Source organism: Gadus morhua, chromosome 19 (genome assembly GCF_902167405.1).
Source record: "Gadus morhua chromosome 19, gadMor3.0, whole genome shotgun sequence".
Lineage (NCBI taxonomy): Eukaryota > Metazoa > Chordata > Actinopteri > Gadiformes > Gadidae > Gadus > Gadus morhua.
The window spans coordinates 8424064-8440130 of NC_044066.1; the positions used below are offsets into that span (position 1 = coordinate 8424064).

At 42.8% G+C, this 16067-nt stretch overlaps 2 protein-coding genes across 5 annotated transcripts in view; one reads left to right on the forward strand and one right to left on the reverse strand.

The window, feature by feature from the left end:
- The window catches only part of klf4 (Kruppel like factor 4), a 6239-nt gene extending 907 nt beyond the window's left edge, over nt 1–5332 (forward strand). For 2 of the 3 annotated variants that reach the window (XM_030341868.1, XM_030341867.1), the window contains exons 3-5: nt 586–1537; nt 2308–2478; nt 3222–4488. In XM_030341868.1, coding sequence (XP_030197728.1) covers nt 586–1537; nt 2308–2478; nt 3222–3397 — 1299 coding nt within the window. In that variant the 3' untranslated portion in view covers nt 3398–4488. Of the gene's footprint in view, nt 1–585; nt 1538–2307; nt 2479–3221 lie in introns of all 3 variants that reach the window. The other variant, XR_003974000.1, reaches the window with a different exon arrangement.
- A 586-nt stretch (nt 5333–5918) lies between these two features.
- On the reverse strand, nt 5919–15417 carry rad23b (RAD23 homolog B, nucleotide excision repair protein). 2 transcript variants are annotated; one of them, XM_030341869.1, is made up of 10 exons: nt 15192–15417; nt 13084–13165; nt 11898–11977; nt 11369–11544; nt 11173–11228; nt 10668–10795; nt 9883–10012; nt 8985–9118; nt 8441–8629; nt 5919–6256 (listed from the first exon to the last, which is right to left on the reverse strand). In XM_030341869.1, the coding sequence occupies exons 1-10, from the start codon at nt 15255–15257 to the stop codon at nt 6143–6145; spliced, it is 1155 nt and encodes a 384-aa protein (XP_030197729.1). In that variant the 5' UTR covers nt 15258–15417; the 3' UTR covers nt 5919–6142. The 2 variants fall into 2 exon arrangements, with proteins under 2 accessions (XP_030197729.1, XP_030197730.1); XM_030341870.1 differs by lacking the exon at nt 13084–13165 and having other exon boundaries at nt 15192–15408.
- Nucleotides 15418–16067: the final 650 nt, after the last annotated feature.

Genomic DNA, 16067 nt, shown 5'->3' on the forward strand with positions numbered 1-16067 from the left:
GACTGAATAAGACACGTAGTATTTTCATATAAATAAAACACTTTGAATGTTATTTGTTTTTTACACGAAGGCTTGCTCTTATTCTAATACCTTTTTACAGAGCACAGTACTATCTTCATTGGACAAGGGATATATAAGTGTTTTCGGTTTTACTATTGCAACCAAGTTAACAATAGTCAGTATTATGGAGTAGGCTACCTATAGTTTTATGTAAGCCTATCTATATAACATGGGCAAGCTATTCAACTTACTAAAACTCACTCCAAATCATCATTATTGTCGCTCTGGCATCAAACCCATCTGTGAGAAATAAACTTACTGGGTAAAACGTATACAAATATAGAAGAATGCCTCAAAGGTATAGGCTACTGTACTGCTAGAGGCTTATTCTACCAGCAGTTTACCAACTTTTAAATGTCAATCATGGTGTGTGTGTGCCTAGTAAGGTTTCCAACTTTATCTTAATGTAATATGCATACATATATATAAGTTAACAGTTACTAGATAGTTAGTAAAATGGCAGCATGTATCCTGCGACACATCGGGAATTTGTCGATTAAGCGTTTTCCCAACAATTCCTTCTAGCGATGGAAGGAGGAGTTGTCCCACCTTAAGAGAGCTCCGACAGGAAGCAGTTCCTCCGGCCTGGACCACACCTCGGCCGCCGCCGCTCACTGTAGCATGGCCAAGAAAGACTCAGAACCAGACCTGGACTTACTGGACTACGACTTCATCCTGTCCAACTCCCTGCTCATACAGCAGCAGCAGCAGCAGCAGCAGCAACAGCAGCAGGAGGCGGCGATGGCGTGCGGCCTGGCCCAGACCTCGCCCCTGTCCCCGTCCCCCGCCTCCTACTCCTCCTCCTACCCTCTCCCCTCTCCCCAAGGCCCCGCCGGTGAGCTCCTCTACACCCTGCCGGACCTCAGCGACGTGTCCCCGTCCGGGGGCTTCGTGGCGGAGCTCATGAGGCCCGAGCTGGACCCCGCCTACCTCCACCACCCCGCCCCCGGCGCCAACGCCTCCGCCGCCGGCGGCGCCAGCGTCCACGGCAAGTTTGTGGTGAAGACCACCATGGACATGGGCGACTACTGCCAGGGCGTGAACGTGAACGTGAGCAAAGCCCGCGTGAGCGTCGCGTCGGAGCCCTTATCCTCCTCCGCCACCTCCTCGCCGTCGCCTTCGTCGTCTTCGTCGGCTTCGGCGCTGCCGTTCCCGTGCCACCGGATAAAGCAGGAGAACCTCGGCGACTGCACCATCGCCCAGCCCCTGGACCTCCAGATGACCCGGGTGGGCTCCCAGGGCAGGGGGGACCCCACGCGCTGCTTCCCCCACGGGGGCGGGCGCCTGGCGGGCACGGCCGGCAGCAGACTGTCCTCCACCTCCCCGGACCACCAGGTCCTGGGTCATCACCACCACCAGCACCAGCAGCACCAGCACCACCACACCCCACTGGCCCAGCACGCACAGGGCTTCCACCACAGCTCCCCTCCCCAGGGCTACCCTTCCCCCTTCCCACAGCTGTCCATGCACTACCAAGGTCAGTACCTGTCTGTTAACCCCCAGCCCCGTGGTGAGTGAATGTATCGGCATTTCTTTCACTTTATTAAGAGACAAAATGGTAACCTAGCCGTCATACCCTCGAACGCATTTCGTTTTAATCAGGTGCTGGAAATGAAAACCGATTGCAGGTTTCCTTGTATAAACGTGTTGACCCTCGAAGCTAAAAATGAAATTCAAGCAAATTGAATTTACTTACTCATTTAGTTAACTTGGTCTTCTGGGCTTTTTGAACACGTATTACCTTAACAAGCAGGTTTTTTATGAAATAGAGAAAGCTACTGCCTTATACTCCCTGGTTCTTTTCTGATAATCTGCTCTCAGATGTTTTTGTGGGGAATAAAAAAAATATGTATAATACAGTGATTCTGTGTTATATATATATAGGTAGCCTTAAAACGTCAAACCACCAATCAAGATAATCATGTTTTTGGGTTTTTTTCGTCTCTTTACATAGAAATCCTTTACATAAAGATTGTCCTGAAGAAAGCATACGTGCCCTGTTGACACCTCAAGACCTCAGTTATGTTAGTTTACAGTAAACGATTGTGCTTCTTCCGAGATCAACAGCACACATCCATACTCATGCTGTTAACGTGTTATAATGACTTTGCGTTCTGATCAAAAACAAAGCTGAGAATATCTTCACTCTTGAGACCCTCGTCGATTGGGTCACGGGTTTAGAACAAGGCCAGGCGAACGACTGGTGCTGTGAGGTGATGGTGGCCTGTGACCTTTGACCCCCTGCAGAGCCCCACCTGATCTCCACGGGGGAACGGGTACAAGAGGAGACCAAGCCAAAGCGTGGACGGCGCTCCTGGCCAAGGAAGCGGATCGCCACGCACACCTGTGACTACGTGGGCTGTGGCAAGACCTACACCAAGAGCTCCCATCTGAAGGCACACCACCGCACACACACAGGTGACCTTATGAGCCATACCTATATCTACAAGTATTGTTATTACACATTTTGGATGTTATTGTTATTACGCTTCATATTGTTAACATATTCATATAATATATTATGAATTATAATTAGTTCTGTTATAGACAATTTATAATGAAAAAGTTATGTTGGTTCGGATCTCCTCATGATTTATTACATTATTACTATTATATTATTATATTATATATATTATTATACATAACACACGTTTAGTTGGACTTTGACTTGCTTTTCACCTGCTGAGGGCCAAATGTTGCTTGGTTCCTCCCCTGAATCTCCACCAACCTTTTTGGACATGTTACTCGGTTCATGTTCTGGTGTCGGTTGCTTGAGTGATAATCAGCGCAGCATAGGAACCAGAACGATGACTCCAGTAGTGCAAAGTTCTCATTCCGTGTTTTTAAATGTCCATGGATCTGCTCAACGATTCCACGTCACAAACGATTCCGCATGTGACGTGACAGCAATGTCACATGGTGCCTCGTTACCCACTTTGTGATTGCTTCAAAGTCCACAAAGTTTGAACTTCGTGAAGTTTCTGGACGATTATCAGGCTAGTCCAAACGGCTAACTTACTGTGCCTTTTTCTGTCTCCTCCCTGTGTGTGTTTGTATGTGTGTGTGTGTGTGTGTGTGTGTGTGTGTGTGTGTGTGTGTGTGTGTGTGTGTGTGTGTGTGTGTGTGTGTGTGTGTGTGTGTGTGTGTGTGCGTGCGTACAGGGGAGAAGCCTTACCATTGTGACTGGGAGGGATGTGGCTGGAAGTTCGCCCGCTCGGACGAGCTCACACGTCACTACCGGAAGCACACGGGCCACAGACCCTTCCAGTGTCAGAAGTGCGACCGCGCCTTCTCTCGGTCGGACCACCTGGCCCTGCACATGAAGAGACACCTTTGAGGGGGGCGATCTGGAAGGGGATGGACCCGGAGGATGATGATAATGGGGTGATGGGGGGAGGGGGGGGTGCAGGTGGTGATGGTGATGGTGGTGGAGGAAGGCAAACGCCAAAAAGAACTAAACAAAATCCAAAAATATAACCCCTCCCCCCTTCCCACACTGAAAAAATGCCAAAGTTCATATTTTGAAAACCATTCTTTGCCTTCAAGCAATGCTGGGAATCATCACAAGACACACTGTTTGTTGATAGCTGCTTATTAAAAAGAAAATAATAGCAGGAATCATTCTCCGGGAAAGGACTAGGCCTGTCCTTGTGCCGCTGGGACAGGTGATTCCAACATGTCCGCTCTCTCGATCAGGGCCGGCTCAACTCAACTCTCAAGGGACCAAAACTGGAATTTGTCTCACTTAAAGCAGAACAACCACAAACTTGGATAACCGAGTGCCAAGAAGCACTTGTGACCTGGAGAAAGGATATCGTTGTCGGGCAGACACAGCTATCCAAAAGCCATAGCGAGACCACAAACCCCTGCCAGCCGTCTCTCAGTAATGACACAACGTTTCTTTACAAACTATTACAAACAATCGATATTTATAGAGAAATTTCACCTGCGATGCCATCCAATTCAGGTACAATTCTAATTTATGTTACAGGCAGGTTTTGGGCTCGAAAAGAACGGATTTACGGGAATGGTACCAGGGACCAAGAAAGACAACAAACAGAGCAACAGCATGAGAATGAGAAAGACCTAAAGAGAATAGGACAGTGCCATATGTCTGAGTGTCCTTTTGGAGCTCTACAGTCAGACTATCTTATCAGGTGAAAACCCTCCTTCAATGGTGACGGCAATCTTCAATGCACTGCAGCTGCACCGTGCAATAATTTATAGGAGACACACCAATCATATTTTTGTATTAAATGTGTAACTCTGAACAAAATATTTGTTTTGTTTAAAGCCAAAATATAATATAATCCTTATTTCTTTTTGTACATTTGTAAATAGAAAAATGCTTTCTTAACGTTTTGTATTTTATGTATTTTACATTATAATAAAAACGTATTTGACCGGACTACTTTATTTTCCAATCTGTTAAACTTTTATTCCAAAAGGAGGACTCGGGTTCTGGGTAGATGTTTACTGGTTTAATTCACACAATTTGTTTCTCCTGCTGAGAACATTATAGGTTAAACTCTTTTCATCCCAAAACTATAGGGTCGGACTCGGGGAGTGGATGAGCGCCTTTTAAATGACAACAAAAGGCGATGGATGCGACACACAATATCTACCCTGGATAATAAAGAGTTTGCGCCTCAGGCAATCTCGCACAATGTTCCCAGCTAAAAGGATGGTCAAAAAATACCTCTACAATGTCCACTTTCCATTGTGCTCCCTTTCACCTGCCGGCTGGAAGAATGGGCAGGGAAACCAAGCTACTGGATGACATTCAGCTGTGACACCGTATCTTTCTCAGAGTCAGCATTGTATCTTGTGCGATCAGCTACACACATTGAACAGCTGAAGAATATAATCCTAAACGTTCTACGTTTTTTTTTTATATGAGGTTTTGATCAACCCAAAAATGGTGTGGAGGGTTTTTCTACTAACATGTTACTTGACGGGCTGCTTAATTACATCTGATAAGATGCAAGGTAAAGAAGTAGTTAACAATTTCGTTCCCTGTCTACACATCCCTCCTCGTAACAAATAGGCCTACGAAGTGTAATAGGCCAACATTAGGTCAAAATTTCATGTTACAATGTGAAGTGCTCTAGTGGTGTTGTCTTTTAAAAGATGGTATTCCAAAAACTCAAATGCTGTTTGTGAAATATGCTACTGTATTTTTTTTATATTACAACTATGTGTTTATGTACTGATAAGTGTGACGTTGTGGTAGGCCAACTATCTTGAGTTTTGGTGTATACTGCCCCCTGAAGGTATATATGTGTATGTCGTCTTTCGGACAGAGGTGTCACAAAATGATAAATACGATGTGTAACCTTCATCAGCTATATTAGCAACCGCAGAATGAGCGACTGAAGAAGTAGACGTGTTCTAAATTTACAGATCTACATGTTCTACACTTACATTTACAAACCAAATAAGACTGTTCATGTTGAACATTTGCATAGCCGTATTAGTGTAGTTTGCAATGCACTTCACACAGTATTGTCTTTGTCAGTTTACTACTAAGTAAATAGAATTAGGGTTAGTATATTTAAACCCATAACCCTTAAGGGCCATCCTTTGCAAACAGTTCTCAATTTTAATTGTGTATTCAGACTGCGGATTCCATGTCAGATGGTCCAATAAATGATTCAAACATAACACACTCGATATCAGCAGTTAACCACCAGTTATGACAAAGCTAAAAATCGATATTAACCTGAATGATCAATGACTATTACTTAATGTTGGTGTATTTCGAGGAAATAGAGTAGAGGAAATTCAGCTAAGACAACGTATGGATTCATTCAGTTCATCAAGATCCCACTATCTTGCAGAAGAAAGCAACAACAAAGTATTTGTGATGCACCAAAGTGATTTTACTTCATTCCTAACATTTTTAACTGAACAGTTTGAAATAATCCAGTGGTCCTAAAAAGGAAAAGAGGAAAAACAAGTAATCTTTTTCAGTAAAAGCTGTATAAAATGTGGAAGGCCCTTTACTCATCAATTACGCATATCATGACATAATAACTAATCAACAAAGAACAGATTAACAAAAAAAAGTTAAAAAAATGTCTCAATCATCTCCAAAGTTCTGTTGTAAAAGGAAGTTGGCAGCCAGGTTTTCATTCTTCTCACAAGCAAAGTAGGCCTGAATGACGAGTCCTTCTGGAAACCCGAGGGCTTTTAGCTGGAAACAGGAAGACCAAGACAAATGTCACATCACAGACGGGCGAGACAGACAACTCCACAAGCCAACCGGCAAGAGTCAACTTCTTCATTTTGCAACACTTTCAGTGGTTTCCTCATTTTTTATTTGAATCCCATGACTCATCGACCAATTTTATATCCGCCTAATCAGGCACCCCATCTAGTTCTGGTTATGAATGTGTTCCTTCCAACACCCTGGACTCTTCATGGTACAACCATGCAATCAAACGGTGTCCAGCCCAAAATGGGCTTCATATGTATGGAGAACTGGGGACAGTGTTGCAGTGAAACTAGAAATCCTCTTTGTTAAATATGAAGACGGAATGACAGCCAGAATTGCTGGGCAGGCGCGTGCCGTCCATATGGGCAGGTGGGGCGGCGAACTCCCTGCAAAAGCATGCTCCCAAAAAAAATAGTTCCTCAGTAAATCATTGCTAACCCTGCTCTTTTTGGTCTGTTGATATCAAATTGATGGTGGCGATTCTAGTCGAGTTTAACGCGTCATGCAATGTGGGGCAGGGGAGCTCAACGACCGCGTCCCTCCGTAGGTTTCTCGCATAACCCTGCAGGCTGCAATAAGAATTGCAATCCGCGCTATAAGACGCCCATATGGTCGTAAAGTAGTCTGCCCCATGGTCATATTCTAGGACTGTTCTTTCGGCATTGAAGCCTATTTATTTATTTATTCCAGCAGGTATTAAAATTGTATACCTGATTTCATACCTGATTTAAACAGCTGTTATTGAGAAATACCTGATATCAAAAGTGTTATTGAGAGATTTGCAAACATCGTCGGGCCAAGTTCCAAATTGAAGATCTGCTTGATTGATGACTTGTATTTCTACTTTTCATGTATTTGCAATGCACTCGCTAAGCCTGTTGTTAAATTGTTGTTAGATTGTTAAAATAGAAAATGGAAGAAATAACTTCCCTATAATGTCGAATTTGTCGTTTGCAGAGTTGGTGTTTCCATTGCACATAGGCTATTCTAATTAGCCCGACATCATATGACGGGCTGAAGTGTTGCGGATGGCACTTCAAAAGCGTGCAGTTACATTAGGTTATTAGTTTATTTTTAATTCTTACTCACAATTAGCTTAGTTAACATGTCTTAATGTAGCTCAAAATATGCATGTTAAAAATATATATAAATTGTGGGTGTGGTCATTCGCCAGTAGTTTCTGCCCCACCGAAATGAAGGGGCACCGCACGCTACTGTTGCTGGGGAACATTTTACAAATAAAAAATCCATTGATGTGTGTATCGATAATACAAAAACGTTAAAATGAATAGAGGCTTTAAAGAGGACATACTTTACCACCAGGCGAGTGTGATTGGCCTTTCAAGCCGTTTCGAAAATCTGCCCAACATGACATCACTAGTGGGCGTGTCCACCTAGATCTGTGCTGGATAGATCAGTCTACCAGCCTACCCAGTTGACTGAAGTAAACGTTGCTCATCTATCCAGCACAGATCTAGGTGGGCACGCCCACTTGTGATGTCATATGGGGCAGATTTTCGAAATGGCTTGTAAGGTTAATCACACTCACACCTGGTGGTATAATATGTCCCCTTTAAACTAGGGATGTGAATAACTCAAATTATTCATGGTCGAATAATCAGTGGGTGGTATGAACGATTCGATGTGTGCCGACATTCACAAAGGCAGCCATGGATCATCGACAAGAAATCACTTAATATCTTAAACGCAAAAAAGCAACTATATGCTAAGTAGTTCCAGTCAAATTGTCTGTTCAGCCTTCAAAACGAGAGCTGGTAAATTGTGAAAAAATGCATTAAACTGTAATCAGAAACCGCGGTTATATGCTATAGACCCTATAGTATCTGTGGTATAAAGGATGGGACGAATTTCAAATGATAAATATGTTCTCTTTATGTTGAAAGTATAGACCGTCGCGATTCCCATTGAAACCAATGGCGCGGTGATTTGGTCTTCAAAACGAGAGCCGGTAAATTGTGAAAAATGTATTCAACTGTAATCAGACAAGGCGGTTATATGCTATAGACCCTTGAGTATCTACGGTATAAAGGCTGGGACGAATTTCGAATTATAAATATGTACAAAGCATAACGTTAGCTCTCTAACGTTAGCTCTCTCTATAGTTCAAATTATTTCACATTATTTTGTGATGATCTTCCTCACCCTCTCGATGGCCTCCTTCTCCAGCGGTGTGATCTGGATGTAGTTTCCTCCAGACGGGTTGGAGGGCAGCACTCCTCCTCCACCACCTCCACCACCTCCTCCTCCTCCACCTCCTCCAGCTGATGCTACTTCACCCGTCACCGGCTCGTTTAGCATTTGTATAAACTGCTCCTGATGGTTACTTATTTCCTTATTTTAACAAGGGGACAAAATATAGACGTCATTCGGATTAGATTCAGATCGAGCACATTTACTGTGTGTGGCTGTGACAGGAAATGGACGAAGACGCAATACAAATGCACGCATTATGTGTGTTTACATTTTGAACGATATTAAAGCCCAAAAGCCATTTCACCTCAAACGCTCCACCACAATAGAACCAAAGACAACCAATTTCCATCCAACACAGCCTAACACAGAGATTCACAGAGGGGATGGACTGAATAAACACCCTTCCCGTATCAGTTGTGTTATCGCTTCAACATTTAGAGTTCTTGGAACGACACCCGTTCCCGGGACGCCTGGCTTTGTTATCCGAGGGTACCTGCAGCAGCTCGGGGTTCTCCCGGCCGATCTCCTGCAGCAGCGCGGGCAGCAGGGAGGCGTTCTGCTGGATCAGCTCCCTCATCGTGTGGAACTGTGGCTGGTTTCTGAGGAAGCTCAGGGGGTTGGCCGGAGCTATGCAAAACAAATATAGCGCGGTAAGGTATGGATAAGGAAGTGTAAAAGGAGCCCTATTTTACCACAAGGTCAGTTGTTGATTAGCCATTAAAAGATATTTAAAAATGTTCCCCAGTAACGTCACAAGTGTGAGTGTCCACATAGAAAGACACTACAGATCAACCCACCAGCAGAACCAGCGAAGGAACCAACTTATGGACTGATCCATCCACCAGTCAGGCAGGACCACTATCACTTGTTATGTCACTATAGGGCAGACTGTGTGGACGCTTCCACTTGTGAGATCACTATAGGGCAGACTGTGTGGACACTCCCACTTGTGATGTCACTATAGCGCAGTCTGTGTGGACACTCCCACTTGTGATGTCACTACAGGACATTAAGGTTGGACACTCCCACTTGTGATGTCACTATAGGGCAGTCTGGGTGGGCACTCCCATTTGTGATGACACTCTGGGTGGACACTCCCACTTGTGATATCACTATAGGGCAGTCGGGGTGGGAACTCATTTGTGATGTCACTATAGCTAATTCTGTGTGGACATTCCCCCTTGTGATGTCACTACAGGGCATTCAGGGTGGACACTTCCCCTTGTGAGGTCGCTGCAGGGCACATTTAACATCACAACCCAATCTATCTGGCTAATCAAGAGCGCCGTGGTGTTGCAACAGGACCCCGTTAAACCAAAGCGGGCGGACACGGAGAGTATGGGCTCCACAGCGCTGTGGTGAGGCGGTGCTCTGGGCCGGCGGACACTGACCAGCTGCGGGGCTTGGTGTGGGGCCAGGATTGGAAGGGCTGCTGACAGCGGCTGGAGCCACCGGGGCTGGAGCTGCACCAATAGGAGGGACCGCTGGAACGGCATCTCCCTCCTCCCGGGCCGGGATGCCCTGGAAACCAGCGAGCAGGGGAGCCATACATGGTCATGAACCGGCGCCAAGTGGGTCAGCCCTACAGCACTGAGTGACTGACTGAACGGGCGTTCGTTGACCTTTTTGGAAAGGTCCGCGCATGTCACTCAACATGTTTCCCTAGGTCAGAGGTTGTGTGACACCTGGATTGTTTGGTACTCATCCAAGGACTACAGATGGTTTTTCTTTTTAACCGTGACCAAATGATGCCTGGAATAATACAATGTGTTCATTTTTTCAGATTTTTTTTCGGTGACAGTTGTATTACTAATGCTGTGCAGAGGACGGTAAAACAAATATTAAATAAATACATATTTCAAACAAATTATTTTTAAGTGGATCATTTTGTGGAGCCTTCAGCCAAATAACCCTGCAGTGAATTCAGAGACATGATATTCAGGAAAAGACAGAGCTGGCCTCTTCCCCAAGGATACCGACAGGTAGAATGTAGACTTTGGGCTTCGAACCTTTTTGGCTAGGAGTTAAACACAGCAACACAACCACCAGACTATCCATCCCACCTCAAGCATCTATGCATATCAATTACAAACATTTGATTGTAGTGTGTGTTTGGCTGTATTATATTAAATAGATATCTGAATGTGTTTTTGGCCGCAGTAGCTGAGGGTCTCACCGTGAGCAGATACTCCATGGCCCGGTCCGGGTTGTTGAAGCTGGCCCTGAGCGCGTCCACCACCTGCTCCCTCTCGAAGCCCATCATCATCATCTCAGTCACTATGGAGTCGTACGACTGACCCGTCACTGGAGGGGAGCCGAGGAGAGGACAGCATGGTCAACACGCACACGTGGTCATAAGCGCATCTCATCTAAGTTTGACTCAAAGGGATGCAAATATAATTTTTTTTGTCTAGACGTGTAACTTTTAACATGGCATTTGAAAAAAATATTTCCCTTTAGAGATCTCAGCACAAATTGACCAATACTAAACGTTTTACATTTTATCATGGACTTTCTATAGCACCTAAGGTAAGCACTTTGTCTGCTACAACAACTATATTTGACTACTAAGAAACATAATCGTCATGCGTTTTATTTGTGACACCACTGACTGCACCGCACTGTACACTACATCACACAGTGCATTCTATATGATCTGCGCCAAAACACTTCACGCGTACCCAGTGCTGAAATCGCTTCATCAAATAGATTTGTGTCCGTAGCAGCCTCACTGGTTCTACAAGACAAAGAGTGGAACATCCAGTAAGGTATGGTTGGTTCTACATTAACACATTTTCCAAACAAACCACATTTTTTGTCTGAGTGCACTTTAGAGAAACCAAGTAATTAAGGAACCTGATCCATCCATAATCCTACCTGTTGGAAGTGGCAGATGGCTCCACCGTCGCCGGGGCGGCGGCCTCTTCTGCTGCAGGCTTCTCTGCTGGGGGGGCCTGCTCTGCAGGGCCGGCCGCAGATGGCGTCTCCCCTGGGGCTGGCGCCGAGGGCACCGGGGCGGCCGGGGGATCCACGGCCGATGGGGCTGCTTTAGGCTGGGGGTCCGGGTGGACAAAAACATTCTGTAAAGGTTCTTTTGCTTCAAGGTTTACTTTGACTCAGGTTAGGTTTCAATAAAAGGTAAATGTGGTTATGAACGGCTACTTGTTTCTGCTCCGTCCTATGAAACTAGTATCAGGTAATGAACCAAATACTTCAAACTAAATAATTGTAATATTTTCAATCCATGACCAACCCATGATCAGTAGATTGTGCTCAGTAGGCTTGTTAATAAAGGGCGGTTAATCAAGTGTTGTCCATGAGTACAGTTGCATCCGAACAAAGTGTCTACAATATAAAATTAAGAAAAATAAAACTTGTTTAGAAATCGAAAACGGTCGATCCCTACCTTCGTCACCATGACGACGACAAAACTCTTATCATCGATTTTGTATTCCTTGATCGGCGAGTCATCGCTGAGGATTTTACCTGTGGAGTACACAAGCATACTGAATTAAACATTTATATTTACAGCTATTTTCTTTACTAATCTTTAGTAATTACAATTCCGAGATTATGTAGAGGGCACAATTAGGCATTAAAACAACCCTGTAGGCTTTTGAATGCTTTATTAAATTACTAGCTTTTCATTTTGTTAATCATCTTAAAGTAAATGCAATGATAATACAACTGCAAAAACCGAAAACTGCAAAAATGTAAACTGTTTACATTTTAAATATTAGTAATAGAATTTGGTAGTTTACCCCTTCCGAGCAATACTTTGACATCTAAAACGTATTGGAACCAAGGTGTACAGGACCTCATCTTAAGTATAATAATTCATTTGAATTAGCATCACTACTTACATTGAGAATAGTATGATTGATGAAAATGCCCCATGGTGCATCGCACATTCCCACGCCTAACGTTGAATTGAACCTGCTAAACTCTGCATTTATGTATTTGTATAACACACCATAAGACACCATGTGTCATGTTAATAAGGAATCAGAGAACTTAACATTCTGAGATTTTATCTCCCTTTTCCTTATTAGTCCTCATTTCCATATAAAAACCATTGCTAGATTTCTTAAATTCTCATTTCCCTCACTTGAAGAGAAAATCTAGTTGTCCTAAAGGGGGACCAAGTCCTCGCTGCAGCCCGCAGGAGAGGCACAGGGTTGGCTCTCGGCAGGGGTCAGATGAGGTGTCCCGACCCCGCTGGAGGCCCAACCCCTGAGCCAAGCAGTGGCAGCCCGGCCAAGTGCAATCCATTGAGGTAACAATACAACTCTGTATGTTTACATGAAATAATGCAAGATATGAAGCTACTTTATAAGGTCAGATTGTGCCAGGTTTACTGTCCCTATTACTCACTCTTGGCCACCATAGCACCTTGAAGATGGTGTTTGACGTCATTACTGCAAGAAAAGGTCCAGTCTATCTACAAGCATTCTCCCTCAAACCCCAGCCTTAAATTATCGGCATTCACTTCACTTAGTATAAAAGTGGTCCTTAGGTTACTATGATTCACATGTTTGAACGTTGGTTATGAAAAGGCGTAAAGTGATTAAGAGCCTTGTGGTTTAACATACCAGCGTATATTAGTTTCTGTCCGTTGACTGGAAAACTGTCCTTCCCCTTCTCATGTTCAATCTTTTCTTTTAATGTCTTTACCTGTGGAAACATTAAATAGTAATAATATGATAGTTTGAACCACTGGCCCTTCTGACCACCAATGCGAGCAGAATTTGCACAAGGCCTTTGAATGTATAAATCATTTACCAAATCAATAAAGCAACTTACAATTTCAAGGCAAATCTTTGGATGCCTAAAAAAAGTTCAAGCTAAGCATGTAGATAAAAATAAAATACTGAAGTAAAGAGGGAACTTTTCTTGGAACCACTCATAGTCACAAGCTTGCCAATTTTAAGCTGAGAGAATTGTGTAAACCAAGTTCTATAAAAATGTACCTTTGAACCACTTTCCATACAATGTGTTTTCTAGCATGAATCAAGCTAGTAGAACTACAGTTTGCACCTTTTAGCATTCCTGATGTGAATATATATATATATATATATATATATATATATATATATATATATATATATATATATATATATATATATCACATTATCAGTTACAAGCTTGCATTATATTAACTTAATAACCACCTTCCATGTGTTTGCTCATTCTAAGGTCAAGACTCACTGTAACGTCTCTATATTTCGTACCTGTTTGCAATAACATCATGTTATTCATTCATTCATTTTGCTTATGCACTCATTTCTGTATATTTCTATTTTTCTATTTTATAGTCCTTATTACTCCATGTTTCTTATTCTTCTGGGACTATTTCCTTGCTCCTTCAATGGCTTAGGGAGTGTTGTCTCATGTGGGACAAAAAAAAACACCACTAAAATAAATACCAGTTGAGCTAAGATACAGTTGAGCTAAGTATTAGACCAATTGCTGACCATGGTCCTCCCATTAAGGCCACAAACCAAAGACTATACAAACATGTGAACAAATACAATGTACTTTGATTGCCAGAACAGTCAAATCAAAAATACCAAAGGAATAAGGTTGAACCGGCATTAAGTAGCAATAATGTTGTGTGTGGTCATCAACTCCCATCTTTTCTAGCACCTTGATAAATCCATGAGGCAAGGAATTAAAAGTGAATGTGTTGAAGGAGGTCCTTCAGTCATATTAAATTGGTGTACTTAACAAAGTTTAACCACAACCTTTCTTCTTGGAAATGAGTCATGTCTTGATATTTCGGTATACATAAGTTTAGGGACAATGTCTGTACTTTCCACATGAAGTCCCAAAACAAACCGTTGAGAGACGTTCATTATCTGCACATTGTAGAGCTTCAAACCTGAAGCTACAATCCTAAAGGAATGGGCCCCAATGGTTCTTCTTCATGTTTTGGGTGACCCTTCCTTTTCTTTCTATCTAAATAAAACACGAACCATTTTGTTTTAACTGGCTCTTGTTTCAGGCGAATATGATTCCAATGCCATGATCACACTTCATGGAAAATGTCAAATATCTAGATGCCAAGAATCTTAGGTTAATAGAGAAGAGTTCAATTTATGTCTCAACTCTGCTGCCTCAAATGTTATTGCATGTGAGGAGTTCTGTTTATGATGAACTCTAGATATTGGGAGGGGTGTACGTTTGACACTAGCAAGGGTATGGGACTTATCTGGCGTTACCACACAGGGCTCTTGTGGGGCCACACACTGGAGTTGGTAGGAATCGAAAGTAAAAACTAGTTCAGCTAAAGTTCGGTCTAGATACGTCATCCATATGTGCGTGTCTTAGCAAGCATACATTGAAAATAGTAGTCTCCAGGCTCCTAATCGAGGCTAGGCAGATAAAAAAGGACAACACGAATCAAACTGAGGCACACATCAAGTTAATAGTGTTAGGATATCACTAGGCCTTTAAAGCCTTCATCTACAACTTCCACTGGACCCGTCTAAATGCTGGAACCTACGACCCACTCAGCTCTCTGTTGACAAGCAATTATACGTAATATCGTTACACATGTACGTACATTTCACATCATATACACTGCCAAGGCGTACGCATTTGTTAAACTCTCAACTTTAACAACATGTTTGTAATTCGTCTATATTCTGTGCCCAGTCCGTCCTCCTCCACAAACCCCACTTGGTATTTGAACTCTTACCGTTTCCTCCTCGTCGATGTCAATTTTAAAAGACTGCTGTTGAAGGGTTTTCAAAGTGATCAACATCTTAGCTACTGTCACTATCGATATCTTAAGGGACTTGAAGAGTTATTCTCTATGAGTTATGTATCGCAGGCTCATTACTCTGGACCGGTCAACGCCATTGGGCTCAGCCTTCTTCTTCTGTTCAGTCACACGGAGCAGCAGCTGCCAACTGGCGCTCCTGTAGGTGGGGAACCACCCTGTCTCCCGAGCAATATAGACCTTGATTTGTTAATTATGAGAATATGAAAACAATTATTTGTCTTCATTTTATTTTATGAGAAATATAATGATACAATATTCTGCTAAAATATAGTTCGACTTAAGTGAACTACTTTATTTAGCATTTATTCTTTATTATTGAAACTAATACTTACCAAAACACCTGCAATATATTTCGTAAGTTTACTTTAAAGATGAACAGCTGCTTGAAACAATATTTGAATCATATATGGCCGGATAAATAATCGTCGTACATATCAATTGGATGACTTACATGGCTGCTGCAGTCAAACATAGTGGTTCACATTGGCACATTAAGTTTGGTCAATTTGCAGAATGGATCGAATTCAGCCTTACATTACTGGACAGATACATACTAAATGTAATGCTCTTTTATAGATAATTAAGATAATATTTTCTTAAATAGAATCAACAATAATAAGGATTCTGTCACTTATAAACGTTTCTAATGCCAAAGCTAGAAACAAAATCAACGCTGATCTGATTTAATTTAACAGATTGAATTAATAGCAGCTTGTTTATTATAGTCCTATTAGTAACACCTGATTGGTCTTTTTTAAGATTTGAATGATTCCCCACATGGTGAGGAAC